This window comes from Rhinolophus ferrumequinum, chromosome 14 (assembly GCF_004115265.2).
Source record: "Rhinolophus ferrumequinum isolate MPI-CBG mRhiFer1 chromosome 14, mRhiFer1_v1.p, whole genome shotgun sequence".
Lineage (NCBI taxonomy): Eukaryota > Metazoa > Chordata > Mammalia > Chiroptera > Rhinolophidae > Rhinolophus > Rhinolophus ferrumequinum.
The window spans coordinates 18,403,710-18,427,805 of NC_046297.1; the positions used below are offsets into that span (position 1 = coordinate 18,403,710).

A 24,096-nucleotide genomic window follows, 5' to 3' on the forward strand; every position below is an offset into this window, starting at 1 on the left:
TTTTTAAGTGAACATTAACCATTTATTCAAAGTTATACAAGAATTTGAAAGAGTAAAGTCTTCTGTGACATAAAGCCATCTGGAATAGTTTCATGTCTCAGCTGAGCAGGACGGACGGAGACAGTGGGCAGGCCCCACTTGGGCGGTGAGACAGGAAGACCGGACTCAACAGCAGCCTCCCCCCGCCTGCTGCCCTCCCTGGCTGCCTGCATGTGTGGCGTTAGTAGCAGCATGCTGAGGGCCAATTTTAATGCCATTTGCCTGAAATGAAAGAAAGGAGGAGAATACATGTAACTGGATCCGATAAAAAGCCATTTAATTCTTAATGACACAATTTTACCAAACAATTCAGAAAAATACAATCTCTTAGGGGATGTTTCTTTCTTTTAAAAACAATGCTGTGGAACTATTTCTGAACGTAATTCTTTATCATACCAGATCCTGGGTAAACAGAACTGGACAGTGCGTTTTTCAAGGAATTCTCACAATGGAGAAAATGTTTAAAACAATTCTTGCAAGTCATCTTTAAAGGATAAAAATATGTAAAGCCTCTGCTGCTCTAATACGACGTAAAATCTTTTCTCTAGATAGCGTTTCTCTTCCATGTTGAATCAGCTGTACAGGCTGAGGGCATATGAGTGTTCTGTGTCATCAATAATTTCTGTGATCCCCAAAGACATGGCAGCTTGCCAAGAACCCACACACAGAGTAGTTCTTTCATTCATCAAACTCACACTTATGTCTTAACCCTCACTCCCTCAAGTGGATTTTACCTAAAAATACAACACTTTGAGAAAAGTAATACAGTAGCTTCAGAAATTAAGCTCTTAAGGAAACTTTACGTCACAGTAAATCTTAGATTTATAGTGCTTGGCAGTTGTTCTGCAACAGTAGTAGCCTTGGGGTTTCTGGCACTAGCTCAGTATTGACAGCAGCTGATGTGGTTTCTTTTCGCTCTTTTGACTCCTCTTTAATAAAAAGCATGCCCTATGGCTCATTGGTTTTGCCCCCTCTGGGCTGGTAGCAACTTCTTGAGGAATCAAGGAGTCAGACTTGGCACGAAGCCAAATAAATCGCACGGCCTGTTGGCTCCTGACAGCACATTACAATCAAAGCTGTGGCAGACACAGCAAAGCAGTCAGCTACTATACGAAACCAGACAGAAACAATGAACCTGCCCTTTTAAATCGAGGCCCAATTACTGTTCAATTTATACGGCATTAGTCTCTGAGTGGTGTCGCTTTTAAATTAACTCAAGATCTGCTGCCAGATAAGCCCAGAAGATAGGATTTAGAAACCGCAATATTCCAAATGAAAACAAATGAGAAAATCAAGCACTTTTTAGACAACTCAGGCAAACTGTTGTTTTGTTTTAGCAAAAAATACTGAAGCAAATAATAAAGAGCCTCGTTTACGTAGAGGCTAAGAGACACACATGCGATGGCTTTCTAACACAATGCTTCCTAATTGTGTTAGGAATTAGGCAACGGGGGGAGGAAGAAGAGTTTTTCTCTTGGAAGCAAAAGTCTTAATATAGAATGGCAAAAATATGTATGTAACAGTAAATAATATCCAAACAGTAAGCCATATCCACAAAAACATTCTGAAATAAGTAAGGATAAATGCATAGTGGAAATTTAGGTCAAAATGACGAGCTCTGGTAAACAATGAATTATATACTTTAAAGCTTTACACTTTTATCCTAATCATGTTGATCAAAACTGGCTTAAAATAATTTTACAAACAAAACAAACACAAAAAACCTCAAGAAAAACAAACCAGTGCCAATCGTTAATTAAATTATTTAATTTAGTTTCCGGAAAATATGCTGTGCTATACCGGAAGGAATTTCCAAACTGGGTACTTCCCACTTTCCTATCAGGCAACAGGGAGAACACCTTGCATTAGGAACATGGCACATGCAGCATTTACACACGAGAAAATTATTTCCCAAAGCAGATGACACCATACGGATGTGTGGATGAATGTGGGTTCTCTTCTCTCTTTGGAGGGTTTATATTATTTTGCATTGCTCGCAATGGTGGGGAGAGTCACTTCCTTGAATATGTTTGTACAGATAAAGTGAGGTTCCACAACATAAACATTTAGCTGTCACATAACATACAACAAATTTTCAGTCAGATGATTAGAAACCAATGTGTTAATGAACAAATAGATCTATTTTAGAAATTCTAAAAAAATACAAAATCATGAATCTAAGTAGTAATTAAAATTCAGTTCTAAATTAGTATTAGCCAATAATAGTTATATGTCTATACCTCATTATTAATGTCAAAGACTCCTTCTTGGATTTTTTCATAAATTTCTTTTGCTGTATTAATAAATGCCTGAAATATAAAGGTAGAGAAATTGGTTCAAATTATTTAAAACCACAATAGTAAAAGAACATTATATAAAAGCTCTATAGATCATAACATGCAACATAAGAAAATCAACCAGTGTAATATACCATATCAATAGAATAAAGGACAAAACCACATGATCATTTCAATAGATGCAAAATCCAACAACTTTTCCTGATAAAAACACCCAAAGTAGGACTAGAAGGGAACTTCCTCAACCTGATAAACAGCATCTAAGAAAAGCCCCAGCCACCCTCACAGCCACTGGTGAAGACTGAGAGCTTCCCCCTAAGGTCAAGAGCAGGGCAAGGACGCGGGTCCTCATCAGCATTATTAGCAGCAGCATCCAAAAAGTGGAAATAGCAAAAATGTTTGTCAGCTGATGAATGAAAACCACAACACGGGCTAACCATACGATGGAATATGACTCAGCCATAGAAAGATGAAGTTCTGATTCATGCTACAATGTGGATGAACCATGAAAACACCACACCAAGTAAAAGAAGTCAGACATAAAAGACCACATATAGTATGATTCCATGTACATGAAATGTTAGAAGAGGTCACTCCAGAGAGAGGAAAAGCAGATTATTGGCTGTCAGGGATTGAGAGAAACAGGAGAATGGAGAACAGATTCTAATGGGTGTGGGGCTTGTACTGGGGTGATGAAAATGTTCTAGAATTAGTGATAAGGCTGCACGATTTTGCAAATATACTAAAACCCACTGAATTGCACTCTTTAAAAGAGTGAATTTTACGGTATGTGAGTTATATCTCAAAAGAAAAATTTGTGACTGGGGGGTAAGTGGGGGTTACCATAACGTGAGACCAGCATACATGAGAAAAACATGTCAACTAGATCGATTGCATTAACTTCCATGTTGAAACCAGCTTACTTTTGGGGGCCACTGCACCACACAAGTTCCTTTTGCCAGAACAATACATTACTTAATATACAGTTTAAGAGGGGAAAAAAAAAATCAAAGGATGCTTATCATAAAGAGATAAAAAGGCAGCTCAACTTCTATGCCGTAAAGTTTCACCCTTTTCCCATACAGCATACTACTAAATTGACCAAAAATTAGTGTCAGAACACTGACCAAATTAAGGCTCTAAATACTGAAATTAATCCACATTCTACATTTATGTAAAGTATTTAAAAATTTATGCAAATATCGCCAATGCTACAGAAGGTGTTCCTAAACTATCAGATTTGAGAGATCACAGATAATAGTATCAATATTACAAGTCAGGTCCTTTTTAATTAGCATTCTACGAAAATTCATAAAGAAACCTATTCTTTATTATCACTGATACAGACTTCAAAATTTGAAAAGTAAACAGGTTCGTGGAGAGGAACAAATCATACCTTTCTTTTTTTCTGCACTGGAAACATTTGACTGCTGAACTTGCCACCAGAGCTTTTGTTTCCTAATTAACAGGACTGATATGTTTTCACCTTTAAAGCCCTTACAGCTCCCCAGAGTAATCAATCTACTGCAGCTCAATTACTGCACCAAGAACACACCAGTCAGTGCAGGAGCACAGAGATATGAATATGCATAAATTCTAAGTGGCTGATCGAATCATCAGAGAGGGTCATGAGAATTTGCAGCAAAATAATGAGAAGAATTAATCACTGCAGATTCACAAGGCACTTTGGAAGTGACTGTGCTTTCCATGCATGTGCTGGAGAAACTGGCTCCCAGCCAACTATGAATTGATTTACATTCCTCAAAATTGAAGTTATCCTGATAAATAAGGAAAATTTTAACTTTACTTACAATAACATGCCAATTATGATGATGGTCTTAGCAACGAGGCTGACTAAACATTGAAGTCAACAGACTCATAAATACACACGGTTGGAATTCCATATAGGGACACCCACTTATGTACATGTCACCAGACTGTTAGAACTACAAGGTCCCCGTAAGTGAGTTATAACTTCATATAAACATTTACTTTATAAAAGTCATTATTAAATGTGTCAATTTACATAAATAGACTTTTTACTAATCTGTTGATGAATCACTTTAAAAACTGGCTTAAGAAAGCTATGTTGTATAAAATTTTCCAAGTCTCTACTAATTTTATTACCTAAGAATAGTTGTAACCAATGGACTTAAGATATATTTTATATTTGAAAGATACGCAATGAATTTCACTACAGTTGAAATATAACAAAATGGTTACATTTTATTTTATAATTCCCATCATCCCAATGAAAATCTTTGTACAATGCTACATTTACTTATAGTCCAAGTCTCTGATTACATATTAGAGACACTGAAATAAAACATTTCCCACTCTTCTGAGCATATTATAGAGAAGATACGTATATAAATGGATTGTTTTATCAACATCATAGCAAAAAATTAGTATTTAATATATATTAAGTGATTAATTAGTGATCAATTTTAGTGAGTACTCAGAGTTTAAAACCAAATGTAGACATCAGTATACCTGTTTTAAAAGTGTGTGGCTATGGACTGGAAATTGTCCAGTTCGCAAATATAATGAACATTAACCAAACATTATTAAGGCTTATTAGAGATCAAATGAAACTTCTAAGATAAGAGCCTTGGGTGTTACAGACAATATTTGTCCACTAAAGTTGCAAAACATCTCAAGAAATCGGAAATACAAGAGATAACATATCTATTGCAACAATTTGCTAGAATTTTAACTGCTCATTTCACTCTAGTCACTAAAAAATCAACCCCCATATATATTTTTCAGGGTAGACATGTAACATTCTGAAATTCCTCTAGAACACACACACACAAAAAATGAGGAAATCAGCAGTAAGTTAACTAAATATATACCATGTTTCTCCGAAAATAAGACCTAGCCGGACAATTAGCTCTAATGCGTCTTCTGGAGCAAAAATTAATGTAAGACCCGGTATTATATTATATTATATATCATTACATTATATTATTTAAGACCCGGTTTTATATTGTAGTAAAGTAAGACCGGGTCTTATATTAATTTTTGCTCCAAAAGATGCAGTAGAGCTGATTGTCTGGCTAGGTCTTATTTTCAGGTACCACAAAGGCTTTACACTAAAGGTCATGCTTTAACACAGTCTTGAAACTCTTTCCAATTTTAGAAATCATTTAAACCAGTTTTACTTTTTCAATTTCCCAAACTGTAGAAGCCAGTTCTGAGGAGGGGGAAGGAGAAAGAGAGCAGCTATGAGGGTGTGTCTGTGTGAATCGGGGGAAGGGCCGCTGCGGGGACTGGCACGGGGCAGCAGCTGTGGCAGCAGCATCGTGTGCCGGCAGCTCCTGATGGCAGAATACAAGTGTTAATGATGATGGGCCCCAGTTATCCAAGGAAAGGGGCTCAGTATTTGCTGTTTAACATAAGAAATAGAAAATACGTTTTTTGAAAACTTTCATCATTATTCTTAAAAGTTTTGATGTGATTATCAAGGTAAGATTTTGTAACCTGGGAAATTATCTGCAATACGTATTTCCCTAATATGAGAAAAATGAAGCAAGCTAATGGCATACCTACAGAAAAAATTTAACATTAGTTAATGCAATACTTTTAAAACATGGCATCCTAAAGATAATTGCAGGTTTTGTGACATAAGTTAGAACTAAAGTAAGAACATTATAATCATATATATCCCACATTTAACCTATAATCAATCCAAATATTAATAGGTTATAGAATAGGAAAAAAAGTATTTGCTGAGAAACGGATGTCAAAGGAGGACTGCATTATCAGCACTGTGAAACAATATACAGGTAGGTCCATGACCACGAAGTATAAACAGATTTCCCTGCAGCCAACTTAAATTGGCGAGCCTCTTGCTCCCCCATGCAGAGCTCTACTCGGGTTGGGAAGCTTGACTCTCTTTATCTTGCCATTAGCTCTCCCCCTTTGCCCTACTTTGATTAATTGCTACGTTCAGTCCTTTACCTTCATTAGCCATTAATTGCCTTCCACCTCAGACACTCATCTTTCAGCCGTTGGCAGTAGTTAGTGGTCTGAATGGTCCTGATAATATCTAAACTTAAGTAAAATTTCAGGGGCTTCTATTGCACAAAATAAGATAAACATTACAACAAAGAACTATAAATGCATGATGATTTAAATAATTATTCAGCGAAACACACAAGTCGATGTGTATCCTACCTCTATCATTTGTCATTTACTCAAAGTCGACCACAGATTCAGCACAGCTCTAGGTACCAGGGGAGACATGGGGACAACTAAACTGTGCCGATCACACAGTTTAGTTGGGAGACTCAAGCACAGGGCTGAAGCCTCTGTTGAAGATGCAGGAAAAATAAACTTTCTGTGCTGACTGACATGGGGAGAGAGGGCAGGGCTGAGGCAGGTCCAGCTGCGGGCCGTGGACATCGGGCTAAGGCGCTCCACAGCTGACGGCAGAGCCAGAGAAGAGACAAAGGGGGACATGGAATACAATTTTACTTTTATTATGGTTTAAGTTTTGATGGCAAAATACTGAAAATAAATTCGGTCTACAACAGACTACCATTTAAATTATTTCCTTATGTAATATGCTGCCACCTGGTGGCAAGATAAAAATTAGAGCATCTGTTAGGTAAGAAAAACAAACCTTACTTAAACATCTTGAACAGATGCTAGAGACAAAGTACCGTGTAAAATAAGTGACTCTTTAGTTTTCTCTTAGAACTGGGAAACATGAGGCAGCTAGGATGCTGTTTAATTTTCTTCTCAATTCCTAGTCAACACTATGGACATCGCAGGAGTCCAGCTGACGAAGCTAGTAATAGCCAATATTTACCAAGTACTTACTGTGGGTCAGACACTATGCTAAAAATAACTTACACAGGTGTTCATTATTTCTGAAAAGAAATTCAAAATATGGATAAAAATAAGGAAATTAATTTTCTTTCATTTGCTTTCAAGAAAATCGATGTTTCTGGGATGAAGTTGTAGCTATAAGATTGGCAGAAAGGCTAGAGGTGGGCTCTGGAACCAGACTGTCTAGGTTCAAACCCCAGTGCCACCTCGTACTAGATGTGTTGCTTTGGGCCCGATAACCTCGCTGTAAAATGAGAATAATTTACTTCACAGAACTGTTGGGAGGATGAATGTAATGCACTGGAGACAGTGCTTGGCACATAGTAAGGACTCAACATGCGTTAGCTTTCATCATCATGAATGTTTCAGTGCAGTGACATGTGGGGAACAACAGAACAGGGGACAGGTGCCAAGTGTGAATGTGTCCTGAAACACTGCAGACTAAAGGAGAGAAAAAGTCATCAAAGCTCTTCAGTAAATTACAATTAATTCTTGATTAAATAAAACTAAACATTAAAACAGTAAATTAGCAACATGTAATGTGTTCAGTGAGCCCTAAAGAATAAAATATATTGAGCTCAGACTTAAATATTATGCAAAGATAGGCAAGTCTTAGGAAAAGAACATTAGACTAGAATTTAAGATTAGGCAGTCTAAACGCAAACTCCTTCAAATTCTGTGACTTTAAAATGTTCTATTTGATTTAGTGTCAGTGGGAGAGGACTCATATATATATCCTCCAATAGACTGGCTTTCAAACTGTTGTTTCATGGAAATCCTGCAGGGGCCATCTCTGGGGGATGAGGTAGGAAGTCGGGAGAGCGCAGTGGAGGGAGAACCACTTTCTCCTCTTTCTCCCTCATTTTCCATGGCATCCCCAATTCCAAAGCATTTAGATAATAAAGAGCTATTTTGCTTTTATGTCTTTCGTACACTTTCCTGTTTCATTAAAAGAAAGAGGGCCACTGCTAAATCTACTGATTAAAATTGGACATAAAAGCACACACCTCTCTCACATCCTTCAAAAAGCTTCTAGCTAGAAATTATTTTGGAATTCTAGGATTATTTTTAGAAGTATATAATATTAGTGATTATTTACATCCTTTGTGTCCTTCCTTTCACAAAAATTACAATCATCAGTGAATGCTTATTAAGAAGGAAAAGAAATGGCCTAAACAAATCTTGATCAATTTTACCAGGGAAATAAAGGGGTAAAATTACACTAGAAAGGTTTAGGGCATTACAACATTGAAGAGTTTCTCTTCTATTTTCTGTCAGAGATAATACACAGATATGTTTAATTTCTTAGTAATTTAGTTCTTCCGTTCAACCAGCATTTAATGAGTACTTGGTTTGAATCAGGCACTGAGCAGACTCGGGTAAATATGAATGTTTTCAAGGATACGCTACAGGACATGTAAATCCAAAATTGAAACACAGCATGGAAACTTCCACAGTAGTTGTTTAGAGCGGTAGGAGGTATGACTTCTGATGGTAAAAACAAACTGTTGCAAAAGCCCTGTGAGTGAAGGTCTGCAGGAAAACTAAGCTCCTACTCATTTGTTGAGAAACTCAGTGACAGTAAAGGGCACTCTGGACAGAGGCAGATTTTAAGCTTAGTTATGCTGGAAGCTGGGGTCAGGTCGGCATATGAGATGAGGTTTAGAGGGGTGGACCAACAGACATCAGGAACCCTGAAAAGGCAGGAAGAGGTGGGGGACAAAATCAGAGCATAGTGTAGAGGATGAATTAAAAGGAGGCAAGGTTGGCAACAGGGAGACTGGCAAGGAGTATAGAACAATAATCCAGGTAAGAAATGAAGGCCTGACAAATAAAAAAGTGGCAACAATGGAGAACGAAGGTCAGACTGAGTATGTACTTTGGAGAAATAATAAGGTAAGAATGGCAAAGTGTTTAAGTGACTGAGATGGAAGTGACTGAGATGGAAGGGCATGCCATGAGTTGACAGATAAAAAAGGAAGAAAATGATGTTTCAAAGAGGAAATGCGTTTATTTTAGACATGCAATTCTAATGTTCTGTCATATACAAGTAGAAAAGTCTTGGTAGTTGGTGATCTATATAATTATGTGCCTATGAATACACACTATAGATAAATGTGTGTGTGACATGCACGTATCAGCATGATTCTCTTCAGTAATGTTTAGCTACCCTGGTTTAAAAGTAGATAAAATGGATGAAACTTTCTAAGTTTGGTTTGAGTCATCCCTGAAGTTCCGCAGGATGATGGCCAAATAAGGGGTAGAGAAGCTGATGCTAGTCTGCAAGTCTTCCAATTTGTGGAAGAGAGTTGTAAATATTTATTAAACTGAACTCTCCTCCAGGGACGCTGCAGCTTGAAAAGGTCACGTCAGATTTCCAGTGCAAAGTCGAGTGGTACCCTCACCACTGAGAACAGCGTTAAGGGGACAACAAAGCCTTCAGTTTCCAGCCACATGCCAGCTCCTGTTTCACCACTTACAAGACAGCCCAAGGCAAGATGTCTTCTCAACACAAATTAAGTCTGCAGATTTTCAAGTACCGGAACAGGACTAAAGTATTAGCAAGGGGTCTTGAAATTGGTTTTCTTAGTTGTTGAAGTCTTATGCAGTCATGTGTTTTCCCCACAGAAATTCACCTATCCTGTCAGTTTAGATGGCTCAGCAGGTTTCTGCAGTCTGCCTCAGGGTTAGCTGGCTGTATTTTCATCCTGGTTCTATCTTTAGTACTTTAACAGTTAAACCACGAATTTCCAGCCATGGTTTTTCAATAGTTTAAGATTATTTTTAATTATTAGACTTCTGCCTCAAAATTTTTGTTTATGTATTTTTTCTGGTTTAACATAAATTTTCAATCTTAAATTTTAAGTAAAATTAATATAGGAAAAAATAACACACCAAATGGCTAACAGGTTGAGAAAAATATTTGAAAAAGTGAGAACTGTTCGTGAAATGGCAAATTTAACCATTATTCACACCACAATCATCTTTAGGTCCTAGAAGGAATTTAACACTGTACGTTTTGGTAATGTACAACTCTGAGGAAATGAAATTTTAACTTAAGGAAAATACACAGAGAAAAGAAGGAATTATAGAAGTAAATACACCATGTCTGGGGTATTCTAAAATCTTCGAAAAGCTGGCATGGAGCTTCTGGGCAAAGGTACTTCCTAGCCTGCCATATCACTGCTAGTTATTCCCGGGTCTAAAAAAACCTTTCAAACAACAAAGACTCCAGGCAGCTATTGGAGGAAGCTCCTGATCAAAGGAGGAGCCAATTTGTGCATCTGTGTTTTCCAAAAATCTCAGGTTTTTAGAATGCTTAGGGCAAAGGAAGTTTAGGACACAATTCCACCTACATGTTAACCAAAGCATAACCTGATTAAAGACTGAAGGAAGAGGAGCAGGTTTACAGTAATTAAATAAACACTGAACCATCCAAACATTTGTTATCTCCTATGTGGGAGAGAAACTGTGATAGGTATTGGGGATACAGAGATGAAAAGATAGTCTGTTTTCAAGGAATTCTGCCCTTATGATGAGCTAACGTGAAAAATGAGTGTCATGACAGAATGCTAAGATAAATTCATGCCCATGATGTTACAGGAACGCATACAGAGAAAAGAGCGTATAAACTCTGACTGTGTGTACATGTATGTGTGGTGGTTGGTGGTGCTGGGGCAGGGAGGGTGTATGTAACAAGGGCCATGCATTCCAAGAGGAGGCATTGGACTTGACTCTATCTTTGCAGGGTCAGGTAGGAAGGAAGGGCATTTCAAGTGCAGAGAACACTTTCTGTGGAGGGGGTAAAGAGTGTCACGCAGCTGATGGCTCCTAGTTTAATATGGAGAGCACACTGCGGGTGAGGGTTCGGGGGGGGGGGGCGTTGGCAAATAAAGAGACTTGTCTTCCAAGCTAAGGAGTCTTATTCTGAAGCTGTGGGGAACCACACGATTTAATAAAATCGGAGAGTGACATTCAATATTCATTTCTTGAAAGATCTCACAGGCAATGGTGTAAAGGATTGAAAAATAAAGACAGGAAGTCCAATTAGGAGGCAATTATGGAAGAGGACAATTTGCAGAGATATTTAACAGGTAGAAATAATAGGACACAAGTGGAAAGCAATATGTATGCATATTAACTGAATAAATGACTGTTCCATGGGGTCAGGGAAAGGGAACGCTTTAAGATGTAGGATACTGAAGATTTGCAGACCAGAGAAAAGCTCTCAGTTCAGTCTGGATGTGTTAAATTGGAAGGGTCCAAGGACCACTCATGCAGAGCTGTCCAGGCAGCAGCCTGAGTCAATCAGTAGAGCTGAACACACAGTCTAGAAGTCATGGATTTAAGTGACATTTCAACATGGGAGAGCTGGTAAAGGAGTCTGGGAAGGCACAAAGAAAGAGAGAAAATGGTGTCATGAGCTAAGGAAAAAGTTTATGGAAGAGTAGTCCGAAGTAGCGACTATCCCAAAGGGACTGTTTAGGGTCAGAGCAGAAAAGCATTTGTTAGGTGAGACAAGTAGGTCCAGGGTGCCCTTGGCCATAATGGAGGAAACAGGACTGTGAACTGAGGTGTAAAAAGAATGAGGAAATGGCGACAAGGCTTATTAGAAGCTAGAAGAGAACATGTCCAGAAGAACTGGGAATGACAGGTTTTTATTTTTAAGATGGTTGAAATGTGATTATATAATCATATGCTGAGTGCCAAGAATGAGTAGAAAAGGAAGATGAAGATGAGAACGTTTGAAGGAATAATGTCTCTGAGAAGACGGAAAAGGGTAGCACTCGGCCAGTTTCATCGTAGCCTCAATCAATACTTCTCAGAGCGAGCCCCCAACCAGCAGCAACCACAGCACTGGAGAGGTGGTTCCAAATGCAGACTTTCAGGCCACACCCCAGCCTACTGAATCAGAACCTGCATTTTACTGGGAATCCTAGGTGATCTGAATGCACACTAACGTTTAAGAACTGCTGTAAATACAAGTGATTTGAAAAAAAATTTTTATGGTATATTCTGAGCTTTAAAAAAGTAGTCTTCACACCCCACAGTGCAACCTATCTGTTAGCGTGAATTAAGAGAATAAGCAAAACAAAAGAGACACCAACCCCTTAGATGTGATGCATCCCTCACCTGTAATTCCGTTTTTGCGGGGGATGGCTAAATCACTTGCAAACCTCTGGGTTAAATAAAATCCAACAACTTTCTTAACATTGGATTCTCAGAAACTAACATATTATTGTGAATTATTCTGGTTTTCTAAAAGGAAATAGTCCAGATCTTCCTAAACTTGTTTGACCAGGGAACGCAATGTAGAGAGATCATTTTAATTAATGTTCCTCAAAGGAGGATAAAATGATCTTCAGTACTGCTGTCCTCCACTGTATAGCAGCACAACGGGAAGGGGAATGGATGGGGAACTGAGACCCATGGGTCTGAGTCCTCTAGGGAAACATGGGGTAACGTATGTGAAGGAATTTTGACAATGAACCACACAGACATACAACAGCATTATTTTAGGTACCTGACATGTTTTAATCATTTAAAAATACGTCTCAAAGAAAATTCCCCCTTATGAGATGCTCTTCTAAATGCTGATACCCACTGTGCGACTGTGGTCACTGGATTCTAGTGACAAGAGGAGCTCCTTGCAATCTTCATCCCAACTCCTCAGTTTGTCACAGCACAGACCCCAGGGGTCAGACCTTCCTGCCACCCTGCAGAGTAGGACACTAAACAAAGTCACGGTCCTGGAATGAACTGGCAAAGGGTGGCAGCTGAGGAGATGTCAATTGTGATGGGGAGCCGGGCAGTCGCCAGGCAAACACGACATCCTGGTGTCCTCAATGACTTTCAAGTCTCAGTTGAAAATGGAAGCCAAAACTGATGTTCAGAAATATTACTGCTGATCACTTAGTCGATTCTTATTTCCTTATCAGCAAAATCTTTAGTAAATGGGGGTCAAAATAAATTGTTTTTTCCGTTTTGGTCAACCAGAGGTAAAAAAAATCTCAACATTCCTAACATAAAATGTGATGATACTGTAAATGCTCTGCATGTTTAGCATAAATATGACCTGATCAAATGACAGGTGACTAACTACATGGGTTTCCCCCACTACGTGCCGTGCAGTCAAATACATGTATATTAAATATTACATTAAAAAAATCAGTAGTAACGGGAATTGAAAATGTAAAGAATGAGTTCTGATATCCTATTACTATGGGAATACCATATAAACGAGAATTATTTTGGTTGAAATTGGCCTTTTGATTTCACTGACATTTAGGAAATGACTCTGGAGTGGACTTCCAACCACATATATGGGTGTATTCCTCAGTGAACAACAAAAAGGATAAATAAGAACAGCATATTAGGAGCCATCCCAAATTGTATAAAACTGATTAAAATCCGTCTCATAGATAGAAGAAATAAATTCCTTTATTATAACTTGTAACTTGGAAATTATAACTTATAGTTTGAAAACAAATATACTTAAACATACTAATTATGTGCTATATTAGTTTGCTAGTACAGAGGTTTTATATGAAGAAAGTTTTCTACGTTTGTGTGTATATAATAAATGTATATATATATATGTGTGTGTGTGTGTGGTATTCATGTTATATATTATTTTATAAATATAAAATTATATGTACCCACTAAATAGTAGATATTGTCCTGAGAAATTGTTACCTCTGTAATTAATACCTAGTTCAGGCAGAGTAGGGTATCACTTTATGTTTATGCTCTTTAGTAAATAATTGAAAAAAAAAGGAATTTGAAAGTAGAGTTTCGGGTGCCATTCTTTACGTAAGATCCCAGCTGAAGACCAGCAGCATAAATTCAGGTAATAGCAGAACAGCTGGCACCATCAGAGGCACCATAAAGGAAAACGTAAAGCTCAAGATGTAAGTAGTACTTCTACAGCAGTGCTGAATGAAACGTACAGAGTAGGGGGTCAGGATGGTTTAGGAATTTAATAAACTTGGATCTAGGTGGCAACATCATCAATGAGATGCTGTGACAGGGGAAGACACACACTGCAGAATCCACAGGTCACAGAAAGCTCACAAAGTACGAGTGACATTGCTTCATAACAGCCCTTTCCAGTCTTCACTTTCTCCCCCAGGTTTCCATTGAAATGAAGCATTTTTAAGGTCAGAATCATACACCCTTCGCTCCCCCTACTGCTACATGAAGAAGATTCATGCATTATGCTGAGTTGTTGGTTCTTCATTGATTTTAATGGTATCCTATTAGTCTAGCTCAGAATTTCTCCACCTCGATACTACTGACATTTTGGACCAGATCACCCGTAGTCGTGGGGAGCTTTCCTGTGCATATTTTTCTAATACCACTTTGACTCTTCTCCCTCTTAAAAAAATCCTTCATGGATGAAATCATTAAGCTGAGTAAAACCAGCATGTCCACAGATTAAAAGTAAATCTATTTCCAACAACTCAACTAATGGTGGAAAAATGATGTTATCGTGTTCTGCAAATTATCCCAATCTTGAGTTAAACTCATGGTCTCTACTTGCATTACAGTAACTGGACTTGGTTAAAATATAAAAATAGCCTACAGCATAATAGCAAAAGGTAACGAGTCCAGTTCTAAAAAGGAAGGAATCATCAATGTACCAGTTAGGGTTAATCTTAAAAAATAGTCATGTAGTTTTAGATTTCTAAAAGGAACCTATGGCCAGATGGTCCATAATCAGGACATGGGCATTGGATAAATCATTCAATCTTTTAACATAATTATCTTTAAATAATTCATATTAAAAATGGCTCTTAAGAGTTTAACACAGGGTTTCCCCAACAACTTCTCTGCACACGAGAGCCAAGGATTGGCTAGGAACTGAGTAATTCTCATTAGATTATACACAAGAGGACCAGGAGTGCTGCGAGCTGCCCCAACACCAACCACCACGCTCACTAGGGACTAGGACGAGTCAGCAGGATACCTTCCTTCCTCTTTTAACTCCTCACATGATCAGCTCTCCTACTGGAGGGTCCTCCACATTCAGGCAGTAAGTCTGAGCCCACAGCTTGAGTTTCTACCCACTGTGCTAAACTGCCTCTTCCGTGGAGGATGGCATAATTAGGCAAATCCAAGTCCTTAGAAAGCAAAAACATAAGGTATAGCACTTAGAACAAATTTCCCTGAAATCAATGCTTATTTTCTGCAACCCCAACTCTAAGTCACTGATTAAGAATATATGGACCCTGTAAAACTAACATTTATCTCTTATATTTCATCATGATTCTTCCCTGGATCTAATTCTAGCAGGCTAATTCTTGCTTAAATCCCAGAGATAATATATTGTAATTTTATGAACTGTGTGGTTTCCCATTGAGGCCTTAGCTCTCCTGCCACAGAAACTGCTGTTGAGTGCCTATCACAAGGCAGATGTCTGATAAATGGTCGCTTAGTTCTCCTTCTTCCCACTTCTTGAAGTAGAAAGAATACCTTTTGTTAGTCTTCCCTAATCCCAAAGAAACGAAATACTTGTTTACCAACATTAATTTCTGAATAAAATAAAAAGCATGCTATATAGACTTGAAGTCAGATATTATTAAGGAATTATTGCTAAGTTTGTTAGGTATAATAACGGTATCGTGGCTATATTTTTAAAATTACTGCCACTGAAATATTTTATAGGTAGAGTATTTCTGGAATTGCTTTAAAAACAGGAGACATAATAAAACAAAATCGTCAAAATGTCAAAACGGTGGTAACTTCTAAAGCCAGATGATGCATATATGGGTTTACTTTTTAAAAAGGTAACACTGTTTAAATTGATTTGCAATACCATGTTTCCCCGAAAATAAGACCTAGTCAGACAATCAGCTCTAATGCGTCTTTTGGAGCAAAAATTAATATAAGACCGGGTATTATATTATATTATTATTATTATTATATTGTATCTGGTCTTAAACTAAAATAAGACTGGGTCTTATATTAATTTTTGCTCCAAAAGACGCATTAGAGCTGGTTGTCCAGCTAGGCCTTATTTTCAGGGAAACACGTTAGCAGTTCCATCAATCTTACTGTGAGCCTACCAAAATGCTTTAATACAGGTGATGTAGAAAAATAAACTAATGGATAAATGTGCGCCGTCATACAAATGCTCTTTACATAATGTACTTAATTGTGTTTTAAAGTCTGACAATGCATAGGGGTCATGAATAAACTTATTTTTAATACTAGTTTATATATTAAAGTGCAAAACGTAATGTTTATCCCATTTTGGGAATTCTTAGTTACTTTACTAAATGTAAAACTCACTGTCTTCCAGGTCTTTCTTATTCCATATAGCCTTTTTTTTAAATATTAGTATAATTTCATCTTCAGCTACATCTGAGAAATCGTATTAAGAAACTCTATGCATTAATAAAAATCTCAACACTATTATTTATTAGGCATATATAAACACATTAGCATTTAGCATGAGCGACCTGGTTGTTGTGTAAAAATTTGCTCTGTGCAGAAATGTGACAGAGACTTGTGAAAAAAATCTTTAAAAATTAGTAACTTAATTTAAAAAAGAAATTCTGTGTTCTTCATGAATTCAAAAAATACCAGTTAAGCTTTTATAATTATATTCCATATTCCCACATTACTATTTTATAATTGTGAGGCATCTTAATCCTTCATTTTAATTCTTTTAGATGGCTACTGTGATCTTAAAGAACAGGTTGAATTTAATTAGTTTATGTGGTTATAATTATGGTGTTTTGATCAAACTTTCTGAGCTAATTACAGATATATGTGTGGGCACACGATAACACAGAGAGATCCTGTGTAACCCCAACCTAGTTCCCCCAATGGCGGTATCTTGGAAATGTACGAGTATAGTACATCGTTACAATACTAGAAAGGGATACGGAACATTTCCATCACAAGGATCCGTCAGATTGTTTTTTAACACCCACTTTCCGTCCACCCTGACAAGCTCCTTAACACAGGCGATGACTAACCTGTTCTCCATTTCTCTAATTGTGTCATTTCAAGAAAGTCATATAAAAACAATCATATAGTATGCAACCTAAGCATAATTTTCCAAAGATTCATCCAGGCTGTTCCATGTAGTTTGTCCTTTTTTACTGCTAAGTAGTATTCCATGTGTGGATGCACTACAATGTGTCTGACCATTCATCCGTTGAAGGGTATCTAGGTTGCTTCCAATATTTGGTTATTATAAATAAATAAGCTGGGTTTTCACGCATGGGTTTGTGCATGAACATAAGTCTTCATTTCTCTGGGGTAAATGCCCAGGGGTACAATTGCTAGGTCATACGGTAATTGCATGTCTAGTTTTTAAATACACTGCCAAAATGTTTACCAGAGTGGCTCTACCATTTTAAATTCCAACCAGCAATGTATGAGTGATTTAGCTTCTCCACATTTCTTGCTAGCTTTTGGTGGTGTCATTTTTTTTCATTTCAGCTATTCTGATAGGTGTGTTGGGGGTCTTAATTTGCATTTCTCTAATGGCTAGTGATGCTGAATATATTTTCAAGTGCTTATCTGCCATTTATATATCGTCTTCAATAAAATGTCTATTCATGTCTTGCTCATTTTCTAACTAGAATTTTTTTTTTCAGTTTTGAGAGTTCTTTTAAATACTAATCCTTAGCTGGATATTTGGTTCGCAAATATTTTTCCCCAGTCTGTAGATTGTCTTTCTATCCTTCTTCCATGATCATTCAAAAGTTTTTAAAGACTAATCTATCATTTGTTTTCCTTTTATGGATCATGCTTTTAGTGACAAGCATGCCTAGTGCCAGATACTGTAGATTTTCTCTTTTTTCCCTAAATGAGTTTCAAGTTTTACACTTAATTCCATTTTGACTTAGTTTTTGTGTACATGTGATACGTAGGTTCATTTTCTTGCCTATGGATAGCCAATTACTAGAGCACCATTTGTAGAAACAGCTATCCTCCTCCATGAATTACTTTTGTACCTTTGTTAAAAATTGGTATATTTTTGGGTATAAAAATTGGGTATATTTACTCGTTTGTTTCACTGATGTATTTATCCCTTCACTAGTATCACACAGTCTCAATGATTGTAGCTACATAAGACTTGAAATGGAGTGATTCCTACTTTATGCTTCTTTTTCTAAAGTTGATTTAGCTATTCTAGTTCCTCTGTCTTTTCATATATATTTTACATTAATATTGTCAGATATCTAAAAAAATCTTGCGGGGATTCTATTTAATAGGAATTGGGTTAAACCTGCATATCAATTTGTAAAGAAGCGACATCTTTACTATGTTGAGCATTCCAGACAATGAATATAGTATGTCTATCCATTTATTTAGATCATAATTTTTCACCAGTGTTTTGTAATTTTTAGCATACATGTCCCATGTATTCTAGATTTAGATTTTTATGTAGATATTTCCTTTTTTCTGTGACTATAGATGGTATTGTATTTTGTATTTTGATGTTCATTGCTAGTATATAGAAATAGTTTTTTAATATATTTGTCTTGTATCCTGTAACCTTGCAGAATTCACTTCTCACCTCTAGTTTGTGTGTGTGTATAAATTCCATGGGATTTCTTACAGAGACAATCATAACATACAAAAATCGAAACAGTTTTGTTTCTTCCTTTCAGAGCTGCGGGCCTTTATTTCCTTTTCTTGGTTTAGTGCACTGGCTAGGACTTTCACCAATATGTTTAATAATGGTAAGAGCATACATTCTTGCCAGATCTAAGGGATAAAGTACTCAGCCTTTCACCATTAAGTATGTCAACTGTAGGTTTTTTGTAGATGCTCGTCAACAAGCTGAGGAAGTCGGGCTCAATTCCTTTTTTTTTTCTTTGCGAGTTTTAAAACGTGTGGGTGTTGGATTTTGTCCAATGTGTTTTCTGCATTGATTGCTATGACATGGTTTTCCTTCTTTACCCTATTAAAACGGTGGAACATACTGATTCGTTTTTCAATACTGAACCATCCTTGCAACCCTAAAATAAATTCCATTCGGTCATGATGTATATATTTTATGTACATGTATATGATTTCATGTTGTTGAATTCTATTTGCTGATATTTTGTTGACAACTTTCGCTTCATATTGATTAGAGCTATCAGTCTGTACTTCTCTTTTTTGTACTTTCTTTGGTTTTGGTATCGGTAATATTACTTCATAAAATAAATGAGGAAATATTCTACCGTGTTTCCCTGAAAATGAGACGTAGCTGGACTTATTCTCTGGGCTTAGAGATTTCTTTTCTGGGAATTTTAAAATTATGAATTCTATTTCCTTAATAGTTATAGGGCTATTCAAATAATCTGTTTCACACTAGGTGAATCTTGGTCATTGTGTTTTTTGTCCATTTCATCTAATTTATCATAATTATGTATTATTCCTTTGATGTCTGGAGATATATAGTTACGTCTTCTGTTTTGTTCCTGATATTGGTGATCTGTGCCTTCTTTTTGCTTCTTTGTCAGTTGCCAGAAATTTGCCAATTTTATTATTCTTTAAAAAAAACAGCTTTTCTTGTTGATTTTCTCTATTGTTTTTCTGTTTTCAATTCACTGATTTCTGCTCTTATCTTTATTATTTCCTTTCTTCTATTTGCTTTGAGTTTATTTTGCTTTGGGTTTTGAGGTAGGGGCTAAGATTATTGATTTGAGACTTTCCCTCTGTTTTAATGTATGCATTTAATGGTAAAAATCTCCCTCTATGCATTACCTTGTATTTATCTTGTATTTCCCAACAATTATCTTGTATTTTCAATTTCATTCAGTTTCCTGTATTTTAAATTTTCCTTTGAGACTTTCCCTATGACACATATATTATTTAGAAGTATATTGTCTAGTTACCAAGTCTCTGGAGATTATTCCAATTATCCGTTATTGATAACTAGAATCGACAGAAATGAAAGGAGACATAGACAAATCCATAAGCATAGTTGAGACTGTCTTTGCTTTCTAGTTTAATTCCATTGGTTCTATTGCTTTTTGCTTCACATGTCTTGTAGCTCTGTTGTTTTAGGATTGCTATGTCTTCCTGGTGGATTCTTCTTTTATTATTATATGATATCCCACTGTCTCTGGCAATTTTCTTTACTCTTAAGTCTACTTTATATGATATTAATAGAGCCACTACTGTTTTCTTTTGATTAATGTTTATGTGATATGTTTTATGTTTTTCCCCATCATTTTATTTTCAACCTGCCTTTATCATTATATTTGAAGTGAGTTTCTTGTAGACTCCATATAGCTGCATTGCTTTTTAATCCTCTAGGTTAAATCATTTACATTTCATGTCATTATTCCTATGTGAGGTCTTAAGTCTGCTGTCTTATTTTTGTTTGCTTTTTTTTTGTTTTTCCCCCCTGCTTTACTGAGGGTTAATCGAACATTTGTAAGAATTCTGTATTGATTAATCTATTGTTTTTTAGTTTATCTCTTTGTATATTTTTTAGAAGTTGCTCTAGGTACTGCATTGTATAAACCGTGTTTCTCCGAAAATAAAACCTAGCCAGACAATCAGCTCTAACGTGTCTTTTGAAGCAAAAATTAATATGACCTGGTCTTATTTTACTATAAGACCCAGTCTTATATAAGACTGGGAATATAACATAATACAATATGATAACATAATTATATTAATTTTTGCTCCAAAAGATGCATTAGAGCTGATGTCCGGCTAGGTCTTATTTTTGGGGAAACAGGGTATATAATGTTATCAGTCTACTAGTGTTGTCATTTCACCCAATCAGGTGACATGTAGAAGTCCCTTTCTCCACTATGGTTGATATTTCCTGTATGCATACTGAGAATCACATCATATAGTTTTACTTAAATTGTCAAACAATTTACAAGACTCAAAAGTTTTAAGAAAAAACGTCTATCATAATTATCCATACTTTTGGTTACAGTATTCCTTCCTCCAAGATTCTTTCTTTTATTATTTCATTTCTGTTAGATAACTTCTTTCATTCTTTTTTGGTAGATCTGCTATCAATAAATTCTTAGTTTTCTTTCATCTCAGAATGTGTTGATTTCCCTTCATTCCTGAAAGATATTTTTGCTGGTTCTAGCATTCTGGGCTGAAAGCTCTTTTCTTCCAGCTCTTGAAAAATGTTGCTATTTCCTTCTGGCCTCCAGTTTCCGGTAATAAATTTGCTATCATTTTACTTGGTAAGATGTTTCAAGATTTTTCTTTTGTCTTAACTTTCAGAGATTTGACTCTGCACAGAAGTATGTCTTGGTAAGGATTTACTTGGGTTTATCCTGTTTGGAGTTGGCTGAGCTTCTTGAAACTGTAGGTTTATGTCTTCTGTCACATTTGGGAACTTTTCAGTCATTATTTCTTTGAGTACTTTCTTAGAGCCATCTTCTTTCTTTCTAGGATTCTGATAACACAATGTCAGAGCTTTTGTTGTCCCACAGGTCCCTGAGGCGCTGTTTTGTTTTGTTTTTACCCACCCACCATCTATTTTCTCTCTGTAGTTTAGACTTGGTAGTTTCTATTATTCTACTATTGAGTTCATTATTTCTTTCCTCTGTTCCCTCCGTTCTGCTGATCCTATCCATTGAGTTTTCTATTTCAGTTATTTTGTTTTCTGTTCTAAAATTTCTGTCAGGTTCTTCCTTTTATCTTGTATTTCTTTTGCTGGGACTATTTTTCATTTGTTTCAAACATGCCCCTAATTGTTTGGTAGGGCCTTTTTTTTTTTATGATGGTTGCCTAAGAAATCTTTGTCAGATAATTGTAACGTCTTTGTCATCTTGCTGTTGGCATCTGCTATCTTTTTCTTTTTTTTGCATTCAGTTTGAGATCTTCCTGGTTCTAGGTATGAAGAGTGACTTTTTATTGAAAGCTGGACATTTTTGGTACTGTTTTATAAGACTCTGGATCTTATTTGAACCTATGCTTTAGCTGGCTTTCTCTGACACTGTTCCCACAGTAAAAGATGAGTGTGGAAGAATCTCATCACAGCCAGTTGATAGTGGAAACAGTGCCCCAATTATTTTCTGTCATGTTGGGCTGTAGAATGGTCATTTTCTATCTTGCTAGGCTGTGCCTTTCCTGGTCCTTTGGCTAGAGAGTAAGCTTCCCCTCCGCCCGCCCCCCCACACCTGTTAGGCTTTCTAGATTGTCAGTTTCTCTAGCACCCAATCTGAGACATACTCGTATGAGGCAAAGAGAGAACAAGGGGAATCACTGCTGTCATTCCTCAGGCCCCAAGGTCCCCAGCTGGTCAGCCCTTCTTCTCTCCACCTTTTGGAGTCTTCCGGTAATTGTTTTATACATAATGTTTCGAGTTTTAGTTATACTTAGCAGGAAGAAGGTGAGAGTAAGTCTACTCCATCTTCCCAGATACAGAAGTCCTTTGGTTATTATGGTCATGTTCAATCAGTTCCTAAGTTGTATAAAGAAATTCAGCTTTGATTTCACTCTTTTTGGATCACAGAATGGTCCTCCACCTACATAAAATAGTTTATATCACAAAACATTTTTAGCTTTGAGGTAAAACCTCATGGATGATTATATTATGTAATGCTTGTTTATGAATCCTTTAAAAGTAGAATTTAGAAAGATTATTTCTTAAATCCTTGGCTTCTGAGAGTCAAATTAATTTACATGATTAAATAAAGTGCTGTTCTCTCATGAATATGGGGAATTCCTGCCCAGATCAAATTTAAATGATTATTTTTATTACTAACCACAGATACAGAATGTTTGTAATAAGTGCTGCCAAAACATTAATTGAATAAGCAGGTTTCTTCACTATCCAAAAGTAGAGCGTTCCTATGAAACCTTTCCTAAGCTGAAATGGCGTAAAATGAAGAGTGTCCTTTACTTACTCAAAGTCCACACTGTGCCATTTCACTTTTACAAAGACCTACATTAGTATAGTAACAGCTTTTTTTGTAAAAGTGAGAATTCTCTTCGTATTTCTTTCAGCTAATGAAAACAGGTACTAACGTAGATCTTTGGTGAAAGTGAAGTGGCGTAACACAGACTTTCGCCAAGTGGGGGACACCTACATTTCATTTAAATGACAACAGCCAAACGACAACAGTAATTTGCTGCTTACAAATAAACATCTACTATTACTTATTAAGAGTAAGAAAAATGAACACAAAGGCATTAAAGACAGAACTAGAAATCTAGTATTACTACTTTCCAATAGTGGACTCCTTGTTATCTTACTTCATAGCACGGTTCTTTATTAAAATGCAGACAATTTTGGCTTTATGATTCTTAAAATCAAGAAGAACATCTATTGTTAATATTAAGGATTTGTTTCAGATGTCTTGTAACCCCCACAACATGTTGGCCCTTATGGTTTCAAATACAACACTTCTAATAAAGGAGTCTCTCTGAAACAAGTAGCTTTACATGTCTATTTTAAGTTGAATAAAGGTACAGAACAGATTTCTCTCTGGGGTTGCTGTTTTTAATGAAACATTACTCTTGTATGTTTTCGTTTTAATTATTGGCAACAATAGGTAAAGCATTAGTTGGTGCCTACAGAAAATGCATTAAGGGCTATCACAGAGCACCTCATTAACTATAGATAAGTATAATATCTTAACTAAGAAAGAATTCTTCAGTGAAAATACCAATGCTGTTCAATTACTGAAGTCAATTTGTGGGTTCAAGGCCTAAACAGAAGAGCTCCAAGTATCACTCTTAATAAACATTTACTCACTGTTTACTATATCAAAGGCACAGTGCTAGCTGCTGCCTATAATTTCATCCTCTGCTATCCTTAGAAAAATGAGATTCTTCAATCATTTGTTTTCTAGAATCCCTTTCTGTAGTTGCTCTTAACATTTTTATCCATACGGTGGAACAGTAGCATTACTCTGGGTAAACCATTTATTTTTTGGCCTAATTTCTGCATTTTGTAAAATAGAATGTAGCAACACATGTACCTTAG

At 36.5% G+C, this 24,096-nt stretch overlaps 1 protein-coding gene across 1 annotated transcript in view; it reads right to left on the reverse strand.

Moving 5' to 3' along the window:
- The window catches only part of RAB2A (RAB2A, member RAS oncogene family), an 84,931-nt gene continuing 60,835 nt past the window's right edge, over positions 1 to 24,096 (reverse strand). The window contains exons 7-8 of the mRNA XM_033126555.1: positions 2,280 to 2,348; positions 1 to 261 (exon numbers count right to left, since the gene is read on the reverse strand). Coding sequence (XP_032982446.1) covers positions 166 to 261; positions 2,280 to 2,348 — 165 coding nt within the window. The 3' untranslated portion in view covers positions 1 to 165. The remainder of the gene's footprint in view (positions 262 to 2,279; positions 2,349 to 24,096) is intronic.